This window comes from Plasmodium knowlesi (assembly GCF_000006355.2).
Source record: "Plasmodium knowlesi strain H genome assembly, chromosome: 14".
Lineage (NCBI taxonomy): Eukaryota > Apicomplexa > Aconoidasida > Haemosporida > Plasmodiidae > Plasmodium > Plasmodium knowlesi.
This window is the reverse complement of record NC_011915.2, coordinates 1,712,651-1,728,649: the sequence shown is the minus strand read 5'-3', so window position 1 is coordinate 1,728,649 and position 15,999 is coordinate 1,712,651. Positions and strand designations below refer to the sequence as shown.

The window sequence follows — 15,999 nt, the reverse complement described above, 5'->3', positions numbered from 1 at the left end:
TTAAAATGATAGCCCTACCGAGAAAGGGACAAATTTGAAATTTATGCTCACGTCAAAAAGGCATTTTTATCTGAAGAAATAAGGTGAAGGGGTGCAAGAAATTCTACAGATATAAATGCACATTAAGCAACGTTACGCGGATGATGACGCACCAGTGATAAAATATGAACTTAAAAAGAAAAAAAGAAAAAAACGTTTTTGCAGAAAAGGAATAGAGATTATTTCGCATTTTTTGAGGAATAAAGAAGTCGTTAAAAAAAATTATGAACATTTTTTAAAATGCTTTTAAATTCTTTTTAAAATGTTCTTAAAACATTTGCGATTTATTCCATTTATTTTCTTCTTTAAAAAAAGGGAATAAAAAAATTTGAATTGTTCTCAGCGATGTGTACAATAAGAAGTTGGTAATTTACATATGCTGAATGCTTATCATGCCAGCGTATGGTTGTGCAATTTGGGAAGGAAAAACATTTACACATATGCTTTTTTCTTTTTCTTTTAAATGGTCTTTTTTCTTGGAAAAACTCTTTTTTTTTTTTAATTTTTTTTTACTACTATATTATGCGTTCTATTCGTTGCATAATTTAATGTTGCTAAAACTTTTTTTTTTTTTTTTTTTTTTTTTTTTCAACTTTCACTTCATCCCTGAGAGGGTGCATATCACTTGCTACTATTTTAATATGCTCCCCAACAGGTTATCGGTATACGCGCACCCACTTGTTGGAATGAAAATAAATAAAATCGTAAAAGTCGCAAATTCAAATTGTCAATTTGTTCGTACTTATATTCATGCATTAGACCTGTTTTTATAACTGAAACGTTTCCAATGTACATTTTGCGGGATTTTTTTTTTTTTTTCCATCTTTTAGTGAAAAGCCCACAAGGCAAATAATATACCAAATGATAATACTTTCGAGAAATTTAGATGAAATAAAATATTTCCCAAAGTTCCTCATTCGAATTGTTACCAAATTAAGAAGGAGAAATGTTCTTTTTTATTTCGCACAAATTGGGAAACCTCATGTCTTTTTCTCCCTCTATGCGCAATGAGGGAAAAAAACGAATGGTGAATGTGGAGAAATTTGAAACGGTGACAAATTTTAAATTAATTTTTGCGTTAACGAATGGGGGAAATTAATCAATTGTGTATTCGCAGATTGGTAATTTTGGCGATCATTCCATTTAACTTTTGCAAAATTCAACCTTTCCGCCTTTTTCGTGAAATTTCGCATTACGTTTATATTCCTCATATGTTTTCCTCCTCCTCCCCCCCCTCCGCGCAATTATGCGCAATTTTCCATCATTTCCACTTTTCCCACACGTTAGCCAAATTTGCAAATTCTGCGTCCGTCCTCTGTAACGCACAAAATTTCTTATGCAATTGTCTGTCCGATATGGAAAGAGGCAAAAAAAAAAAAAAAAAAAAAAAGAGAAATAAACAAATGAACAAGGAAAGCAAAACGAATGTTTAAGTAGCAATTTCACTTTCGTTCATCACTGCAGTTTTTTCTGGATAAATTTACACAGCATAATTTTTCTCAATTTCCATTTGACACTGCGAAATATTTCCCCAATATTTATTACTTTTTTTTCTTTTTCCGATTTTTAATTTAATGATTATCAATGGAAAAATAACTGCCCCTGGGATGGCCATTTCCAAAATTGTGCACATTTTATGGGGATTATCCACCTTGGCAATGCAGTCAATTGGGTTATTTTTCCCAACTGTGATAAGATAGTGCATTTGATTTTATTTTGATAATTCCCACGTTGGCAAATATTGACAATGTTAGCATGGGTTGCGGTGTGCACTTATTTATCGTTTAAAGAGCATCATGCTCATGTTGGCATTACTATCACGCTCCCCCTATTAATAAAGCTGCAGTAGCATGTTTTTAAGTGCCTGGAATTATCCCTTTAAAAAATTAGCTCAGTGTTTTACTCCACCTTATTAACCATATATAATGTTGTGTTGTATTTTTTTTTTTCCTTTTTTTCATATCTCGACCCTCAGGGCAAATATCATTTTGTGCACACTACAATTTATTTTTTTAAGAAAAAAATTGCAAACGTTGTGAACGTAATTTTTATTACCCTTTTGAGGATTTCCAATTGGGAATTCCTATACCTTTCTGTGCACTTGCCAGTGCGAACATTATATGTAAGGCGTTTGGCCCGTGTGGGTATACAGATAAAAAAAAAAAATGGGAATTAAATCAAGGGGGGGGGGAAATTACTATTATGTTTTTTCCTTAACCAAATAAATTAAACAAACGAATTCATAAAATATCTTGATTTTTACTTTGTGAAACGAATGAAAAAGTTTTTGAGTTATAGAGAGAAATTATGATACATTGAATAAATGTTCATTTATTTATTGCATTTTTTATATGTGCATATAAATATATATATATTTTTTTTGTAAATATGAGTAACGTATTATCGGGTCGTGGAAATTTGTAAATTACTTAGAAGTAAAATTTAAAAAAAAATTTCATTCTGTAAAAAACGTTTATATGAATTTTTTCATTTTCTCTTCATTCTTTTTACGCATTTTATTCATTTGTAACTTATTGTATTATATTATTATAACAAAAAATGTAAATAAAAAGGACGGATTGCATTTTTAATAAATGGAAACACACATTTCCCCCCCTGCTTTAAATAAAAGAGGAAAAATATTGTTACAAGAAACCTGGTGCTCTGAGAAACGCTTGTATATTTTTTTGTGTACAAATTAATGAATGTGCCACAATGAATATATAATTGTGCATAATAGGATAAATAATTTTAAGTGCATAAAGAAATTACTCGCATGATATATTATAAAGCGTATTAATCGCATTAAATCAATAAAAGAATTAATTGCATTATATGTTTTATTTACGTCGTTCTTTTTTATTATTTGTTTTTTGTTTGTTTTTTTTTTTTTTTTGCTTTAGTCGAATAATTCACTTTTGACACTCCTTTTTTCGTGCGCAAAATGCTTAGTGAGAAAAACATAAAATAATTATTATTACGTACTTTAGAGAAGAACAAATGTGACATAAAGGCCTTTCCTATTTTTAATTTAGTCCCTGTGCTAGAGCCCTAGGTGTGGGGGAAACATAGTTGGAACTACAAAAGGAGAGGGGAAATAAGAAAAAAAAAGAATTACCTAATTAGATTAAATTCAAAATAAAAGAATGGGTTCCAAATAGTTCTAATTTAAACTTAGATTTTTTTTAAAATGTTCTAGAAAAAAAGAAAAAAAAAGGGGGGGGGGGAAAGGAATCCGATTTTACTCCTTTTCTTTGTTTATATTTTATTTTATATCTATTTTAAAAGAAGCAATACTGCCTTTTCGTACATCTTATGTATCATTTAGAATGTACAGTTCCAAGGAATTGCAGAACGCCGGAACGAATTCTTTTTAGAGTGCAGTTACATATTTTTTGTGTCCTCGCCAATTGGTAATACATTTTATGCGTGTACCAAAACACATGTAGTGCCAACGTATGTTTTAGAATATTTACGAAGTACGTGAAAGCATAAGTTTATATTCGCAGGAATGTCTTCATTTTTCACGGCGTATAATACATGCTTTCTCTGTGCACAAGAGTACAATTGATCCCTTGCCGTGCTAACGTCACGGTTTCCCTTCCCACATCCCCGATATTAAAACAATCTCAAGTGGGTTCTTTTCTTTAAACTGGTTACAATTAAAATTAGTAATGCACAACATATATCCTTTTTTAAGTGAAGAAAAAAATAACAGAATAAAGTAAGAGGGAAGGTGCGGCGAAGTGAGGACGACGTGACTACAAGGTAACGCACGTAATGCACATAATGCACGTAATGGAACGTTGCGAAAAATAAAGAAAAACTTCCGAAAAGTTGGCATAATAATGGAAAGTATGCAATGTTGTTATGGCTATACAAAGTACGACATATACTCTTTATTTGCAGAATGTAACAAAATAGAATAGAAAAATTGTGCCACGGTGGCATTCTGCAAAAACGCAATACAATCATTTTTTACCCTGAAGGGCTTTCTTTCAAATTGCAGTTCTTATTAAATGCGCAGAGTATGGCGGGGATAGCTCATTTGCATTAGCACTATTTAAAAAAAATTTATTCTACAAAATACTATTTTACGAACTATTGGTTTTCTAATGTTACCTATTTAGTTTGCACTCTTCTTTTTGTTATATAGATGAAAATAAAGGGAAAAAATTGACTATAAGGCATATGATATGTGTTTAGCACTTATATATGTATAAAAAGCATTTGAACATTTCTCAAATAAAAGAACAAATGAATACATGAAAAATTTTTTAAAGAACTAATTTTTACCCTTATATTTTGTGAATTAATTGTGCATACCTATCTTTTACTTGTTCATAATTATCCATCTCTATGTGTATATGGTGCGTATATAGTAGAGTATATCCTACATGTGCCATTTTGGAAATATGTGAAAAGGAGAAGAGAACAACACCAGTTAGTGTAACTACATGGTTTAACGGGATAGTTATCCTTCTGTTATATTTTTGTCACCTATTCCACGACACAATTTATTACCGTGTGCATCTTCCTTACAACAGAACTTAGCAACTGCGTTTACACTATATTTGGGGAATATTGATAAAGCGATTTTGTACCGATTGTATCCCCCTATGTGTGACAGTTGCGTTGCAGTGGGGTGATATATTTTTTACGCGAACCGTACCGGTACAGGCGTTACCGTGGAGGCATGAGAGTACTGACATGTCCGTGCTGACGTGACCTCAAGGAAACATAACCATGTTAATTGTAGTATTAAGGGAATAAAGTTGTATTATTTAAATTTTTCACTCGACTCAAATATTACGACGGAAAAATAGGGATCAATATTTTTATAATCTTTATGGAAGGACGAGAGCTGGGCGAGGAACGAAACCGAAAAGAGTTGCATCGCGTTTACAGTACAAATTTATATGCACATTCATACGTACGTTTGTGTTTGCCTCTTTACGTTCCTTTAAGTACTATCTCACGCAAACATTTGTGTATACGTTTTCAATTTTTTTTCTTATTCCTAATGACAAATTGCATTTGATGATGATAGGTCCTTTTTAATAAGTAAATTTTTCGTTTTTCCAAAAAGAAGGAACCCTTTTGTTCCAATGAATTAATTTTACCTATTTCATACAATCACTACATATATATATATTTTTCCTTATCGCTTATTTTTCATTAATTTACAAAAGAAAAGCGTTTTTACTAGATTAAAGAGAGGAAGATACAGAGAAAACAAGCTTCGAAAATATATTCGAATACATGTTTATCATGTACTTGTGTACATACAATCTTCCGTACGTACATCCGTACGTTCCTGTTTGTACTCTGCGCTTTATGCGGAATGCATACACACTACATGTAGTACATACATGAACCATATAGCACGAGCGCATAAGTCGTTCGCCTCGTGCGTACGTACCAGTACGTGTCGCTTGATACTGCAGTACGGTTTAATAGCATTGCTTACTATACTTAACTTTACGCCTGCCGGTTAGCAAGGGAACGCGCGTCTCGTTTCCCACCTGTACACATCCGTATGTTCCTCTGTACACCTCTGCACTTGTACAAGGGAAATATGGTATGCGAACTTTTCTCACGAACACGGTATGTGCTTGTACATATTCGCATACAAATGTATACCACCCTCCTGTACAACGTATGTGTACGCGCGCTTCCATTCTTAAGGAATCCTCCACATATGTGTACACTTCACACGTATGCAAACGGTCGTGTTGCGTAGTTTTTTTCACGCGAAGTTGTGATACGTGTTGCCATCCCTCACTGTGAAATATATGCCGAAGCGGGTTGCGCCGCGTATTGCCACACGATGCAACGCACATTTACAAGTGTATAAATTTTTAAACATTTTCATAAATAAATATTTATATATATTTATGCATTTATATATTTTACTTTCGTACACCTGTCCGTATATATATACATTTATGTACACATATATATATATATATATACATATACATATATATATATATATATACACTTTTATGCATTACGCGCCAGAAATATATATGTTGACAGAAAAAAAAAAAAACTATGCGATTATCCTTGTACATACTGCATATACAAATGACGCATTTTAATATATATTTTTATATATTTATAATTTATATATAAACACGTAAATATATATATATTGCAAAGATTGGATTAAATATATTTTCGTGGTAAAACACAAAATTCCCCTTTCTTCAAATGTATTTTTTTTTTTTTTTTTTTACATGAAAATATTAGTAAAAAAAAAAAAAAAAAAGAAAAGCATATATAATTTACAGAAGAAATAATTACAACACAGATTACATTTTTAGGAAACAAAAAATAAATACTATTTCATATTTCTATTCTTATGAATGTGTTAGTTTAATTTAATTTTTCTTTTCTTTTTTGAAATAACTATAAAAGAAAAAATATATATTTTTTTCTTCCTTTTCTGGGAGTTTTAAAAAAAATATTTTTTCACAAGCCTTCAAATTAATCTTAAGGAAAAAAAAAAATATATATATATATATATTTTATATATATTTATAAGAATATTCAGATAAAGCAATCATATTTTAAAGTACACTAAGAAAGGGAGAATAATTTTTTTAATAATATTTTTGTTTTTCATTTTACTATTATTATTCTTTTTTTTTTTTTTTTTGTGCAAGTTATATATCAACTATATGCATATCATTACATATCCTTTGTTTTCTACGGTTAAGGAGCAAAAGAAAAAGAATACAGCCTATATATTGTATATATATACGTATATACACGTTTGTATAAGTTGCCTTTACAGGTATATGTGACATAGGTATATATTATATATGTACGTACCTACCTCATACGCCTTGTGCTCCCTTGTACATACGAGTATACGCATATATTATACGGATATTCAAGTATACACATAACCAAGGTACACGTAAATACTAACTTAACAGAAAAATGACTGGATCAGATGAGGAATTTGAAATAGGCGATATCCTAGACATAAAAAAAAAGAAAAATGGGTTCATTTACCTAGTGAATTGGAAGGGCTATTCGGACGATGAGAACACGTGGGAACCAGAAAGTAATTTACTTCATTTAACAACCTTTAAGAAGAAAATGGAACTTTTAAAGTCGGCTTATTTAAACAAAGTCGATACAACCCAGAACGATGGCAATTTGTTAAAAAATCATCTAACGTCACCATCCTCTTTGCAAGAGGAAACTGGCACCACTAATATCACGAAAACCAAAGGTAGAAACCCATTAATTTCAAAAAAAAAGGGTAATAAGAAAGGCGTAACCAACAAGTTGGAAGCGAAAAAATTGTTATCTACAAATTCGGATAATTCACAAAAAATGAGTGACGATGAATATAACGAATCAATCAAGCAGGAAACCATCGAAAACCCTCACGACAGCAGTTTGCTAAATGTAGAAGATGTGTACAGCGTTCGAATCAAAAATAGGAAGATGGAATTCTTGGCTAGCTTGAAAAATGCCTCACCACAGTGGGTAGAAGAGTCCAACATACGAAGAACAGGGCATCTGAACATAAAAGTCAATGATTTTAAAAAATACATAAGGAGGAAAAAAACTTCCAAGGGAAATAGAATTGTTATCAAGAATTTACACAACGTTGGAGACGAGTTGTACATTTCGGTTATACACAACATAAATAACAAGGAAATTCACAGCTTGTACCCTTCGAAAGTTATTGAATACATATACCCACAGGAACTTTTAAATTTTCTTTTGTCAAGACTTCGATATAGGACGGCCTAAGTATGTAAGCACATGAGGAAATATGCTTTTGTGGTACAGGTTTAACGCATACCATGTTTCGTGGACCATACAGGTATATACATAACTTTACATGTATGTATATGTGTGCTCACCGAGGAATGACGAAATGCGACATGTATCATGTTGTTATGGTGACGCCTTATCCTAACACCTCCCCCCCAACGTATGTACTGTATACCCATTTTTCCTTCATTACCAGAATTTACATCATTCATTATAAGTGGCTATATATATTTAAAAGAAGAAAGAATAAAGGAAAAGAAAAAAAAGGAATACGCAGTTAAAATACACAAGACCTATGAAAATTAGTACAGATGAATGAAGAAGACAGGATGTGAAACTATTTTTTTTTACCATGGCGGGGTACCACAATTGCATGATTTACAATCCAGGACCAAACGAATGTCTGTGTTTACATGCATGCATACCAGGTAGAAATTTTTTTTTTTTTTTTGTGTGTTTATTTAAATAATTAACGAATACTCTAATTCCTATTTATATGCATATATATATATATATATATATGTACATGTCTATGTCTTGAATATGTGTATACACGTATGTACACTTATGAATGTGTCCACATGGTCCCATAACGCACACATCCAGCACACATGCGTACATATATGTATAAATGCACATATGCGTAAACCCGCACCGTCTACAATGCAGTGTCGAACAAAGCAACACACCTATAAAGGCGTACTGTTTTACTACGTTTATAATATGCATACACAGAGAATCACATGTATAAGTATATTTGCATATATATACATCGATGTCCAATTTAGTAAAAAAGTGGAAGCATGAGCAATACAGGGGTTAGAAGAAGCATTGTTTTTTCGAAGTTATACATTTATGAAGATATGTAGGAAATTTTTACACTTCTTATGAATCCCCAATGCAGGAATGTTTAAATACATTACCATTTTCCAATTTGACAGTTATATACATATGCATATACATAAATGGTACATATATGTATATGTGCCAATACATATATATGCACACCCAAGTATGCGCTCTCGCTTACATTTTCAATGTTAAATACATTACTCTTGAATGTAAAACGATAGCACAATCGATTGTTTTAAGTACATTCTTCTCTATCCATTTTCAACTGCCCCATATATATATATGCACATGTGTATGTGAAAACATTTGCCGCAGTGTACGCAAGCATACTGTGCATGTATAATTTAACTATAGTCTATACATGTACATGCGTCACCCTATACTTTTTTTTTCAAAAAAAAAAAAAAAACATTCATACTGAAGATTACCTTTTTTGTCAGTATTCTTGATATTTTTTTTAAACAAATATTATAAAAAAATTTTATCATTTTAAGATCACATTTGATAGAATCAACCAAAATATAAATTTTCCTGCAATGAATAAAATTTCCAAGCCCTTAATAGGATGTAAAAAGGGGGTACGGACAGTTCTGCGACGTTCAAATACTTGAAAAAAAAAATGAGCATCATTCTACACAAGGAAAAAAAAACTACCTCATTTACCTAAGTACTGTAAAAAAAGCTGTAATTCTGAAAAAAAAAAAAATAAAATAATAAATGCATGTATATAGATGCCCCTCACATAGGCCCTTCTGTGTGATGTCGAAAATGTCACACGTGGAACATTCAAAAGGAAAAAATGTCAAATATATAAAAGGAGTTTAAGGTACGAAAATATAATAAATAAAAGAAATAAAATTACACATGCATACGCACATTTTTTTTTCCATTTATACATGTCGTATATTAGAGGAAACATCAGATAACCACTGGCGTTGTCACATTTTTGGAGGTATCTCTCTGACAAAAGATGAAAAAGGAAAAACCCATTTGAGCCCGATGAATACGCAATTCTTTTTCATAATTTTATTTCCTTAATTAAAATATATTTTTTTATAATTCAATGACACATTTATAAATTACACACATAAAGGAAAAAGTGTAATTTAAAAAAAAGAGAAGAAATTGATCCCGCAAAATTTACACGTTGAGGGCATGTACAAATGGTCCTCCGAAATATAAGTGAAATGAGTGAAAATAATGTGTCATTTTAGAAAAAATAAAATATTCTTTTACTTTTTCTTCTAAAATATACAAATAGCATTATTCTGCAGTAAAACATGTTGTGTAAATATAAAACATTTCGCTCTATATATATTCGGCTTATTTTACCATTTTTTCAGGGGGTTAAAAAAAAAAAAAAAAAAAAGTATGGATTGTTCTATACCTGCAGGAATTTTAAAGAAATTGCATGTACATGGGCTTAATGCAAAAATTGTTATGTATATATATATAAGGAAGAATTTTTCAAATTTCGCGAAATTATGAATAAATTTGCAAAATTACACATATAAAAAAATAAACATCGAATAAGACAGAATTATGCAGAAAGGGTGAACGAAAAGACGCTTTTATTTATTTTTTTTTTTTCCCCCATATTTTTGCTTTTCTGTTGTGTCCATACAACAGGGAGGTAGCATGTATTAAGAGGGAAAAGTATATCTATGTTGAAGCCTCTGAATGATTGTACAAATGTACATATAATTTTTTTTTCACAAATTGTACACACATTCTCACTTATAAAATGTCAGTTCATGTAACAAGAAAACATGTAGACTGACATAATCTATCTTTTGTTCCTTGCGGGAGTGTAATTTTGCACACTGCGATGTCTAATTGTTTGCTTTATTCATTTTCTTTTTAATTTTAAAGCATTTTACATTTTCTTTTTTATGCCAAAGGAAAATATCATCTTCCGTTGTTTTTGTGTACCTCCACTGCAAGTACTTCGGTCTGCAGACACTGGTTTTTTACCATACATGAAAGGATCGATTTTGTGAATAATATGTAAATAAGAAAAAAAATAAAGGAAAAAAGAAAAAAAAAAATGTCAACGTAGGAAAATAGGACTGAGGATAAAATTTGCGCACACACAGCATTTTCTTATTTCCCCCCTAGATATATATATATACCGGAAAAATGAGCACACCAATATGCAGCAGCTATCTGCATAATATATACCTAGAATTTAGCTTATTTAACAATTTTTTAAGAGATTTAAATCGAGAAATAAAAAATGGCAATAACGAAAGGTACACGCCTATATATGATAGCTGTATTGAAAATGCATATAGCATACAAAATAAATTTTATGCATGGAACAGTGAAGAAGAAGATATTGATGAAAAATTCATAGAATACTTTTCTCAAAACTTTATAATAAATATTAAAACATTCTTAAGGACAAACTTCTGCTCTATAGATGAGAATTTGGACAATTTAAAAAATAGAAATAAAAAATTAATTGAGAAATTAAAGGTGGATTTAGAGAATGCAGAAAATCAGGAAAATTACATATATGAATTGGAAAAGAGCTTAAAATGCGAAAAAGAAAAAAATAGAAACGCACATAACTTACAGGAGAAAATAAACAATCTTGTAAATCAGAATGAAAAACTTAAGAACAAGAACGAACAATTGGAGATGTCTTCATGGAAGCAAAAAGAAGAAAACAGTAAAATAAAAGTTGAACTAAACAAATTTCTGTCTCTCAAGGAAAAGGGGAGAAATATTGATAACGATAAAAGATGTTATAACAGATTGAACAAAACCATGAGTACACTATTTAAAAGAATTAATAACAACATACGGAGAAGAACGGAAAACAAATTGTTGTTAGGGAAATGTAGGAGCTACAGTGCCAGCTTCTTACATACTTTCAACAGTATAATGCTTGATGAGGGGAATCACATTCGTGAAGAAAATCAGTATACAGGAGAAAATGGGCATAAAGCGGAAAGTTACGGACAAAGAAATGATATAGAGAAAAATGATGCCGGAAAAAATGGCATATTGCACAGTTGTGCTCGAAAGAACGATGGGCTTCAAAGTGCAGCAGTGCAAAATGACATAACAACGAATGACCACTTTTATCACGAACCCAGCGCAAATATTAAAAGGAGAAAAAAACAAATTCATCTAGATCATCATATGCATCCAAGAACTCATGAAATAGTTAGCAATATGATCAATTCAAGCAATTTTTTTTTTAGAGGAGACAAAAGGGGAATATGTAGAAATGAATTAAACTGGTATAATTTTGAGGAAAAGGATAATTTTAAAATTAAAGGTCAAGGCGAAAAGATATACACAAATATAGAACCTATAAATGACAAAAATATGGAAGGGAAATGCCATAAAGGAAAGAAATTGTTTAAAAATAGCTGCATGCTTAAAAGAATTTTCACTCATAATGATTATTGCACAGAAGGAGAAAATACCTTGTCTTGTTGCAGTAATACTTTACTTATTGATATAAGAAAAGCGATAAGTAATAAATGAAAGAAAAGTAAAAACCTAGTTAATAGCACAACAACAATATTATTCGGAGTAGGCAGGATGAAAAGTGCACTAAAAAAAAAGAAAAAAGGAAAATAACAAAATGAAAATAGTAAAAGTACATTTTCTGAATGTAAAAAGAATCCATATTGAAATTCGAATACGAAAATGTGCAGAAAGCAAGCAATAAAGCAGTAAAAAAAAGGGATATAGGGCGAGTTGCTCTTTATTTTACTTCCACAAGAGCTTTGCACCTTGAGGAGCAAAAAAAACCAACATTGTTGTGCCTGTACATCATTATAATTTGGCCTTGTAATTCCCTTTTTTCTTTACAGGAAATAACCGAACGTTTTTAATTAACTCTTTATTAAGAAAACGGACATATAGAATTAAAAAAAGGAAAATTGGGAAATTAAGAACATTACTGAAGGATAAAGAGGTAAATAGATTTATTCTATATTCTGTTTCTATCTTGCACTTCATTCTTTTACTTTACATTTCTGTAAGGCTTAAGCTTTTTCCGAAGTAGTCATGTTTTTTTGATTTTGACATGATTACCAAAATTGTGTTAAATGGAGGTTAAAAATGAAAATCATTCTAAGGGAAAATGGGAAAATAATAAAAAAAGTGCATACAACATGGTCCACCTTACAGACTGTATTGCGTGGGTGCTATTTAAGCAATGGAAAGCAAATGCTTATTTTTAGTCCTACAAAATTATGAAAACAATGTGATGTGTTTTCCATATGTTCTTGGATATTTTATTTATTTCTGTTAACTTATTACATGCTCCCTTATTTCTAGGTTTTTTTTGCCAAAAATTATCATTTTTCTATTTTTGTGAAAATCATAAAATCTACAAGCTTCTTTACACAGTAGTATACACTTTAATTGTGTTTCACCATTTACATTTTCTTTTATACTACCTAATTTTATTTTCCACTTAGTTTGATTTCTTGTTCACATGCAGTACAAATGTTATGTTGTATAAAGTTCTTAATTTGTAAGAAAGATTTTTTTTTTTTTTATTAATTTTAAAAGGTAACATAATATCCTTGTTCTACATTTCAGCACTATTTTTTATTTATACTTGCATTTTACTTATTCTGTGCAGTTTGGCATTATTAACATTATTATTCATTCGGTTGTACTTTCTTCTGGCACATTCCTTTTTTTTTTTTTTTTTTTTTTTTTCTTTAATTATACTATATCCAGTCTTTTACCTATTAATCACTTTAAGTTTAAGTGTTTATATGCAGATATGAACATGTATACATAAACTTGTATTAACATTGCTTGATTAAAATTATCGAAGATGACATTTCACTCTTATGTCTCCTCTTTCGACCTGGTTATATACGAACAAGCATGTAGATGCACTCATATTTTTTTTTTTTTTTCCTTTTAACTCAAAAAAGATATAATTTTTTTTTTTTTTTTTTTTTTTTTTCTTTAATTTTTCCAGAAATGTAATTTTAAGGAGTATGCTCAGAAAGGAGATGATCAGTTGCATGCCGAAAGCAACATGATAATGGTACGTTTGTAACATGTATTATTTCTTCATGTGTGCATATGCCAGAAGATTATGCACATAAGAATCAAAACGAGAACGACTGCATGTGCATTTGTGTATTTTCAACTTGTGCAAGCACGTGTGCACAGCTACTTGAGCATGTAGAAGTGTATCTCACACGTGCAACTCGATGTAAAGAGAAAAATTAAAAAAAATATTTGCACGTTTTGGATGCCTTGGTGCATATGCACATGAAGGAGAGGATAAAAATATATATATATATATGTGTGTGTATATATATATGTATAGGTGCACATACAAACGAACGAGAGAAATTCCTCATGCTTTTTTTTTTTTTTTTTTTATACAATTCGCAGGAGGATTATAGAAGCACTATTGGCAATTTCTATGAGTACATAAAAAAAGACATAAAAATTGTTATTGAGCGAGATGGCAACATAAACATCGACCTTTTTTCGAATTATTTTAAAAAGTAATTAATTAATTTTGAGCTTACCTGGGCTTTCTTTCTTGTTATTTTGACTCAAACCTTCCTGCACGTTATGTCTTTTATTTTTGATTACACACTTTAAATGGATGATTTGTCATTATTAGAATTTCTGATTCTATTTCTCGTTTATTTGCAACTAAGGTTTCCATCGCTGGTGCTTTTATTACCATTTAATTCTTTTATTATTATATTATTTTTTTGTTTTTCTGTCCTGTCATTTTACTTTTTTTTTTTTTTCGGATCCCCCTTGAAGCATTATAAAGGAAATCCACGACGAAAAAAATAATGTTAAAAAAAAAAAAATTGATAAAATTACCAGAAAATACCTCCGGAAAATTGATTCTTACAGGTAAAGCAAAAAATTCAGCTAACTAATTTTCGTACGACAAGATGTGCGGATACCTATTCCTTTTGAGCAAAACTTGAGCATGAGTATGTGTTATTATGTGTGCGAACATATGAGTATTCATTTGGGAATTCATTTGTGCGTGCCGTTTTGCATTTTTTTTTCTTTTTTTTTTAATCTTTTTGGTATATGTGCGATAGCTATTAGACACGTTTTCGACATTCCATACCAAATTACCGATGTCACCTGGTCGTTCTGGTGCAGTTCGTTCGCATGACAGTTTACAAATAATTCATGATAAAACTTGTGCGCGATGTATGAATACCAAGCTTCCTTACTTTGTTGCATTTCTAGAGCCGAATGTTATTATTTATTTGCCACATGTGCATGAATGTACGATATATTTTTTCTTATTTATGCGTTTTTTCACCTCTTTACCTTACGCCCCCATCTGTCCGCGTAATGCCCTATCCACCTCTGGGCATATCATCCAATTATTCTCACACCTACACGAACGTAAATGTAGATTGCGAGAGCGGGATTTTTTCGAAGACGAAGGAATTGTAGAAACCAAGAGTTGCAAATATTACAATAGGAATTTAAATAAATACGACTCATTTGATTTAAGGAAAATTTTAAAAAATAATTATGAACAATGCGAATTCAGTAGTGACCATGAAGAAGAAGGACCGTTTTCTTTCTACGAAAATAGAAATATAAGAATTATTGACAGATTAAAAGATTTAAAAAATAACATTTCATTTTTTAAGTTTTATGATTTAATTGATTTCCCAAGTAAATCCTAATTTTTTTTTTTTTTTTTTTTTTTCAACTTTGATACTTTTTGTCATGGCCTCATGTTTGTACTGGGCTTCTTCAAATATGTGTTCATGTGTTGCAGTACTGTGGATATGTGGCATTAGGGTTGGTACATTTCCTCTGTGAGGGCGTTTCACACTTTGGGGGAAATATCAAACTGTGGTACATTCATAGCATACTGGACCTTTATCTTCACGACTTCTATGATCAATTTTTTTTAACTTGATCATTCTAATTTTGTAATATTAACTGAATGAATCTAACTGGGTGCTCCCAACTTCGTAATTCCTCCTACTCATACTATGATCTCTTCACATTGATGTGCGCACGAGGCAAGTAGCGCTTGCCACTTGCACCCTCCTTCAATTACATGGTTTACCCATGTGAGCAGTCCCTCCGAAATCATGGTGGAGACGAAGTGGCGCAAAAAAACTGAGCTAATTGATTAGGTGCACGTGCACACATGTGTATGATACCCTTACGACCCATGCACGACATGCCTCAGCTTCCGAGGCCATCCGTGCACATTTGGTGCTCGTGCCCTGAGTAATCACAATTACTTGTCGGCAGATAACAGTTATATATCTCACATGACGAGAACGTGCAAAATTGTGCATA

At 31.0% G+C, this 15,999-nt stretch overlaps 2 protein-coding genes across 2 annotated transcripts; both read left to right on the top strand.

The window, feature by feature from the left end:
* Positions 1–6,990: 6,990 nt before the first annotated feature.
* On the top strand, positions 6,991–7,818 carry PKNH_1440000 (heterochromatin protein 1; the record flags this gene model as incomplete). The annotated part of the gene is made up of 1 exon (XM_002262243.1): positions 6,991–7,818. The coding sequence occupies one exon, from the start codon at positions 6,991–6,993 to the stop codon at positions 7,816–7,818; it is 828 nt and encodes a 275-aa protein (XP_002262279.1).
* A 3,015-nt stretch (positions 7,819–10,833) lies between these two features.
* On the top strand, positions 10,834–15,368 carry PKNH_1439900 (conserved Plasmodium protein, unknown function; the record flags this gene model as incomplete). The annotated part of the gene is made up of 6 exons (XM_039113666.1): positions 10,834–12,184; positions 12,528–12,694; positions 13,658–13,726; positions 14,083–14,198; positions 14,470–14,565; positions 15,089–15,368. The coding sequence occupies 6 exons, from the start codon at positions 10,834–10,836 to the stop codon at positions 15,366–15,368; spliced, it is 2,079 nt and encodes a 692-aa protein (XP_038970036.1).
* Between the last annotated feature and the right edge of the window lie 631 nt (positions 15,369–15,999).